Here is an 8140-nt window from a genome sequence, read left to right as displayed (position 1 = left end):
TTCTTTTGAGTTGATGCCTGTATATTGATCTGTTAAAGTTGTAAATCATTTTCCTTGAGCACATTTTCTGTTAACTTAATGAAATCATTTGCATTCTGTGTTTTTGAAGTTAGTATGTAAACAAATCTTGTAAAATGATCTACTAGGAGATGTAAATATTTCTTTGTAGATCGTGAACCGCCGAATCCACCTATTGTGTCTATGGAAACTATTTCGAATGGTTCTTTTGCGGGACCAAGATTAGACATTAGACCTATCTTGTATTGTGCTCTTGACTTATTTTTTATACAAATTTCGCAACTTTTACACATTTTTTTTATATTTTCTGAAATATTCTTTGCTGTATAGTATGGTAGTATTTTATTTTGCATTTGTTTTATGCCAATATGGCAAAAATTTTTGTAAATATTTTCTATAAGTTTGTTGCAAAATCCTTCTGACAGTACAATTTTTTCTTTTTTTTTTTACTTTTTTATAATACAAATTGTCTTTCAAAAGTAATTTATCTTTGTTGGTTATCAAATCTTTGTTTTTTTTTTTTTGATCCTCAAAAATATCTTCTAATTTTATTAAATTAACAATTTTTAATTGATCATCGTCGTCTTGTTGAGATTCTATTACTGGGTTCCTACTTAAGCAGTCTGCTTCTAAGTTATCTTTACCTGGACGGTATATTATTTCGAAATCATATTGCGATAAGTAGTACGTGAGATCACCTAATTCTTCGTCTGTCCTAGTTTTAATATTCATCTTTTCTAATGGCTTATGATCTGAGAATACTTTGAAGTGTCCTCCTATAAGCCAATGTTGCCAATATTTTATTGACTCTTTTATTGCTAAGCATTCTAAATAAATAGCTTTCTTTCTTTTTTGTGCTTCATTTAGTTTTTTCGAAAAATATGCTACTGGTTTTTCAATTTTTGAATTATGATTTAATTGTGGTTGTTTCAATACAGCTCCTATGCCTTGTACACTTGCATCTGTATATATATATATGTATTGGTAAATTCGCATCGTAGATCGCTAATGTTGGTTGAGTGCAGAGGAAGTTTTTCATGTATTCAAAGGCTCTTTGACATTCTTCAGACCAAATGAATTTTTGTCCTTTTCTTAGTAAATTATGTAAAGGTTCTAAGATTAGTGAAATTTTCGGAACGTATTCATTGTAAAAATTGATTTTCCCTAGGAACTGTCTAATATTCTTCTGATTTTTCGGCACTGGAAAATTTTTTATTGAGATAAGATTATCTTTTATTGGAGAAATTGAGTTGTGCCTTATAATGTGACCTAATGTTGTAACTTGATGATTTCTTGGATATTTGAAGAAAATAATACTGATAATTCTTAATTATTTATTGAGCAATGCACGTAATCTAACTGACATAATAATGTTACAATCATACAAATTCAAACTTCAAAAAAACAATTTAAACATATTGGTTTATATGGTAACATTAATTGACAAAAGAATAATCACAGACTTAAAAGTCATAAATTAACAGACTTACACTTCAAAAATAATTAACTTCAACACTCCTCCATAATTATTTTTGATCGTAGATTCTGGAAAATTTTTCTTGCAAGTGGTTTGGTAAGAATATCAGCTAATTGATCCGAACTTTTAACATGTTTCAATTTTACTGTTTTGTCAATGTGTTCTTGAATAAATTTTCTTGATATGTCTATATGTTTCTTTCCTTTTGTTATTTTTCCATCTGACATATTTTTCAACATGTGTATTGCAGACTGATTGTCGATAAATAATGTAGTAGGTTCTTCAATTTCTAAAATATTCAATTCTTTTCCAATTCGACGTAACCAACAGACATCATCAATTGAGGAAACGGCAGCTCTGTATTCAGCCTCTGCAGTCGATGTAGCTACAAGACGTTGTTTTTGAGAATACCATACAATAGGACCTCCACGCATAATAAGTACTCCACTAGTTGAGTGTCCCGTATTTACATCTCCTCCATAATCGGAATCTGTGTAGGCAATAAGTTGACTACTTCCATTAAAAGAAATTCCAAATTTTATTGTGCCTTTTAAATAGGCAAAAATTCGTTTAATCATTTTCCAATGAGTTTCCATCGGCTTGCTGTTATATCTGCTTAAATAATTCACTGCAAAACTAATATCAAGACGTGAAATTGTTGATAAATATAGTAAACTTCCTATTGCTTCCCGATACGGTTTTGATTTTTCTAATGGTTTATCATTTATGTAATTTTCCTGACTTGTTATCATTCCTGGTTCCATTGGGGTGGATACTTCATTCATTGTATCAAACTTAAATCTTTGAAGGATTTTGAAGGTATAATTTGGTTGACTAACAAAAATTCCATTTGAACACAAATCAATTTGCATACCGAGGTAAGATAGACTATTTTGTAAAGTTTTATCAAAAGTAATTTCAAATTGTTGATTTATTTTATTAAGAGTCTCGAATATCATTTCTTTATTAATTCCAATGATTAATCCATCATCCACAAATAATGCTATTATTACACTTCTATTTGCGTTGTAATAAATGCATGGATCGTCGTCTGTACTGTCAAATTCCAATGATTTAAGAAATTTTGATATTTTCTCATTCCAGGCTTTCGTGGCTTGTTTTAATCCGTAAAGACTTTTATTTAGTTTACATACACGATTCGTACCATCTGTAAATCCTTCGGGTTGATGCATATATATTTCTACATTCAGTTCGCCATACAAAAAGGCAGTTTTGACATCAAAAGTCATTAATTTCATTTTGTTTGATGATGCAAAACTTAATAATAATCTTATTGGCACATAACGAGCGACAGGACTAAAAGTTTCCGAATAATCGACACCTTCTTCTTGTTCAAAACCTCTGGCTACTAGTCTTGCTTTCATCCGACAATCTCGTTTTTGACGTAAAATCCAGCGACAGGACAATGGTCTTATATTTATAGGTAATTCAACTAAAGTCCAAGTTTTCATTTTATTTAAATATTCAAATTCTTCTGTCATGGCTTTGTGCCAATTTTTATTTGCTAAAGCTTCCAAGATAGGAATATCCTCAATTTCACCAATCATTGCTAGATCGTAATCAGTATATTTGTCGGGTATTTTTAATTTTCGGCGATTTCGTAAACCATAATGTTGAGAATTTGCTGTATTTTGAATATTTAAATTTCGATGTATCGATTCTGCTTCTCGATTGTTTATACTTTCCTCTTGTTCATTTTCTTCATGACTTTCATAATTTTCATCGATTTCTTTTGACTTTTTATTTTGATTTACGACTTCCGTTTCAACAATATGTTCTTCGTTTCTTGCTTGTTCATCAAATATTACATTATCTGTGCATTCTACGTTTTGTTCATTTTTAAAGTAAATTCTATAAGTGGGTGAGTCTACATCATAACCTACGAGAATACCCTTTTTTGATTTCTTTTCAGTTTTACCACGTTTATGATCTGGTATCAAAACATAGCATTCGCATCCAAAACTTTTTAATTTTTTAATATTTACTTGACGTCCGAACCATAATTCTGCAGGACTTTTACCATTTATTGAACTGGTTCGTGTTTGATTTAGTGTGAAAACTACATAATTGATTGCTTCAGCCCATAAATTTTCATTTAAATTTTTAGCATGTATGACTGTTCGTGCGGCTTCAACTACTGTTCTATTTTCCCTTTCGATTCGACCATTTTGTTGTGGTGAGTATACCGTTGACTTCGTATGGAATACTGCAAGATCTTCCAGAATTTTTCTTACATTTGTATTTTTGATTTCAGTACCATGATCCGACCTTAGACATTTGACTTTTCTTGAAAAATAATTTTCAACCATGTTCATAAAAACTTTTGTTGCCGAAGTAGCTTCATCTTTGGATTTCAGAAAATAAACTGTACGAAAATGTGAAAAATCATCTTTGAATAGTAGGAAATACTTGGCTCCTCCAATAGATCGAATATTCATTTCACATAAATCTACATGAATCATTTCCAGTGGGTTCTCAGCAACTTTATCATTTTTCGGATGAGATATACGATGTTGTTTTCCATAAATACAACCTTTACAGACATACTCATTCCAATCATCAATATAATTAATTTCGTTCTTTTTCAAAATTTTCTTCACATATTTGATATTTTGGTGTACAAGATTTTCATGCCAGACTTTCACAGATTTAGTTAATAAACATTTTTCAGGATTTTCTTTGCGAAACATCATTTTATATAGTTTACCTTGTCTTTTAGCTATTGCTACTATTTCATCCATACTTGCTGTAGTAAATACTGACTGGTTTGCATCTGCTTTTTGCATGTAACCTTTGTCTAACATTTGTGTTACAGAAAACAAATTTAAATTCATTTTAGGCACGTAAAGTACATTTTTCAAGATAATTTCGTACCATTTCTGTCCATTAAAAGCTTCTAGCTCTACGTCACCAATTCCAATACCATCCAATTTTGTAGCATCGCCAATTGTGACCATTACAGGTTCTTCGAGTGTTACGAAGTTGATCATCCAATCTCTATGAAATGTTATGTGTTGTGTTGCACCACAATCTTGAATCCATGAGTTTCCTGACTTATCTATCGATTTTGAACCATTCATTTCGACAGTTGATAAACCTACAGTTATTAATACACGACGATTTGAGTTATTGTAACTTGGTTTAGCAATTCTTTCATTATTTTTGTTGGAGCAATCTTTCGAAAAGTGTCCTTTTTGATTACATGTATTACTAGGATAATTATTTTTACAGTACTCCAAATATTTGGTTTGTTTCGACAGTCCTTTTTGATGTGCCCTTTTAATCCACATTTAAAACATTCGACTCCTGTCTTCTTTGTTAATTGAGAAGTAAATTTACTAAATTTTTTGTTAGATTTCGACATAAATGCATTTTGAGTTGATGATTCATCTTCAAATTTGTTTGTTTTAATCTATCTTCTTCTAATCGTAGACGTTCAAGTAGCGTATTTAAATTTTTGTCGGTTACATTTACACTATCCCAAGCGGTTCGAAAATGATGAAGATTAGTTGGTAGCATTCCTAAAATTCTAGTCATCGTCCAACTTTCTTTAATTTCTTCTCTTTGAGCAGCTAATTCCTCAGAATATTGAATAATTTGCATACAATTTTCAACAGCTGATTTATTTACATCATATTTGAATCCAAAAAAATTTCTTTGTAGACCTTCAATAGTGATTTCTGAGTTTTTGCCATACAGGGTTTCTAACTTTGATAACATTAGATAAGACGATTTGCAATTTGCTCTTTTGATTGCAATATTGCTGCTTACATTTAAGCCAATTAGCGTTTGGGCTTCTAAATCTTTCTCTCCCATGTTTGTATATCGTTGTTTGCAGGACCTTGTGGTTTTACTTTCACACCCGTTGCAACTTCGTGTAAATCTTTTGATTTTAGTGCTAAATCCAGTTTGAACCTCCAAGATACATAATTTACAACTCCTTGCGAGTTTTCTGACAATGTTTCCAATTGTGATTTAATGGAATCCATGATTGAATTTCAAAATTTTACAACCTTGACTGACCTGACTAATTTTGAAATACTGACTGACGATTTTCTTCTTTAATCCAAAAAATTTTTGTATTCAAGCATTCCTGGGCCCATAACCTGTTGTAACTTGATGATTTCTTGGATATTTGAAGAAAATAATACTGATAATTCTTAATTATTTATTGAGCAATGCACGTGGTAATCTAACTGACATAATAATGTTACAATCATACAAATACAAACTTCAAAAAAAACAATTTAAACATATTGGTTTATATGGTTACATTAATTGACAAAAGAATAATCACAGACTTAAAATTCATAAATTAACAGACTTACACTTCAAAAATAATTAACTTCAACACCTAAATATTGCACAGAATCCAATGCAAATGTGCATTTAGAAAGTTTTAATCTGAAACCTTCTTTCATTATTCTAGTAATTGTTATAGATGTTTTACATGCTCTTTGAAGGAGAGAAAAAATCAATATATCATCAATGTAATTTACTGTGAAATCTGACACTTTATGTTTTCTTATTATATTACTTAATATTCTTTGAAAGATAGCCGGTGACGTCTTCAAACCGAATGGGAGACATGTCCATTGGAATTGACCTTCTTGGGTTACAAATCCCGTTTTTCTTCTATCTTCGATTCGTAGAGGAATCGACCAAATCGCAGCGTTTATATCAATTTTTGAGAAATATTTACAATCTCTTGTTCTTATTACGAGATCTTCGATTAATGGAAATGGTTGTGATTGAGGAACTATTATTTTATTTAAGTCTCTAAAATCTATACATAGTCTTGACTTTTTATTTTCGTCTCTTTTGTATGCTAACGTAACCGGAGCAGCAAAAGGACTGTTTGATTCTTTTATTAGATTTCTTTTAAGTAATTCTGAGATTTGTTCCTCTATCTCTTTTTTATCTTCGATTGTGCATCGATAAGGTCTCTTGCTACAATATTTATCTATTATGAGATCTATTCTGGCTTCGTAATCTTTTACTACGCCTATATCATATTTATCTTTCGCAAATATATTTTTATATCTATCTACCAGATTTTTTATTATACCTTCTTCATAATGACTCAAGTGATTTGTTAAGACTTCGAAATTGTCTAAATCTACATGTTCATTGAAATTTATTCGGTATTTTTTTGTTTCTGTGAGGTCAGTGTTTTTTTGTTCTATCTCTTATTTTTCATTTTGTGTTAACTTGAATTTTTGTATGCAATCTAGTCCTAGTAGAAAGTCATATTCAAAATTTTCATTGTTAATCATGAATACGTCTATGCATTCTTCTATATTCAATATTTTTGCTTTAATTTTTATTAATTCTTCTGATTTATACACACCATTAATTGTCTTTAAATTAACTTTTTGCTTTAATTTAATTCTGTTTTGTTTCAAATGCACTAGTTTTGAATTTATTAGTGAGATATTTGAGCCTGAATCATAAACAGCGGATACTTCTAAAGTGTTATTTAATGTTATTTTAAGTCTAATTAATGGTGGAATTATTAGTTTTTTGGATCCGTATCACTTAGATCTACTTCTAATACTGAATTATTAACATGTTTTTTTCCGTTTTCTGTGTCTTTAAACCAGCATTCAGCTGCAGGGTGGAAGCGTGTACCTTTCACTTTATTTTTACAAGTTTCACATGGTATTTTGCTATTTTTTCTTTATTAACATATAATTCTTATTCTTATTGTTTTCAAAGTCTTTTTATGAACTAAATGTTCCAGTTTACCTATTTCATTATATAAGTCTTCCGTCTTTTTTAATTTTTCTCTATCGATTCTATCAGCTGCAAAATTTGGCAAACCGGTTGCTATTAAATCAATTAATGTACCATTATCAATAGATTTTCTTACTTCTAGTAAAAGTTTTTCTTTTTTTATCGCATAATCTAGTAAAAGGCCTGTTGGATATTTAAATGACAATGCTTATCTTAGTGGAGACCAACCTTTATTTACGAATGTTTCGCAAAAAGTTTTTTTCCATTCTTTCCATTCTGCTTCGATAGTAAGTTTCAATAGTATGCAACTGTACCAATCTATGGCGCTTTTATCCATAAAGGATTTTAGAATTTTAATTTTTTTATCGTCGTCAGTAATGTTAAATCTTTCACATTCGTTTTCGAAATTAGTTATCCATTGATCTGCATTTGAGTTTTTCCCACTAAATTTTTCAATTGTAAATTGTGTTGCTATTTTGCCTAAATTTTTAGTCTCTGATTGTTCTTGACTTTTTGCAAGTAATTTTTCTAGCATTTTTATAAGTGGTTGTTCTGCGACATTGGTTTGTGGATTATCAATCAATTCTTCTAGATAAATATCACCTACTTGTAAATTTCCTGCTTCGTCTAAGTAAGCATTAGATAATTCATCATTTAAATTAATCCATACCTTTCTCGTTTGGTGTCTTTTTGTCAGCGTATTCTTCACTTTAGTAAATGCAGGTTGTTTTATAATTTCTTTGTGAAGTTGTACTGGTTGATAATCATTTGGGACGTCGTACACGTGGCCGTCCGGTGTACCAATTGAGGTTATACACAGTATATTTGACTTCTGATCTGCTGCACAGCGAACCATGAAAGTAAATTGCAGTTTTTTCATCTTGTCTC

At 30.2% G+C, this 8140-nt stretch overlaps 1 protein-coding gene across 1 annotated transcript; it reads right to left on the bottom strand.

The window, feature by feature from the left end:
• Nucleotides 1-4834: 4834 nt before the first annotated feature.
• LOC123294852 lies at nt 4835-5332 on the bottom strand. Its single transcript, XM_044876027.1, has one exon. The coding sequence runs from the start codon at nt 5330-5332 to the stop codon at nt 4835-4837; it is 498 nt and encodes a 165-aa protein (XP_044731962.1).
• Nucleotides 5333-8140: the final 2808 nt, after the last annotated feature.

The sequence above is a fragment of the Chrysoperla carnea genome, chromosome 3 (genome assembly GCF_905475395.1).
Source record: "Chrysoperla carnea chromosome 3, inChrCarn1.1, whole genome shotgun sequence".
Taxonomy (NCBI): Eukaryota; Metazoa; Arthropoda; class Insecta; order Neuroptera; family Chrysopidae; genus Chrysoperla; species Chrysoperla carnea.
The sequence above is the reverse complement of the archived record's forward strand: the minus strand, read 5'-3'. Positions and strand labels throughout refer to the sequence as shown.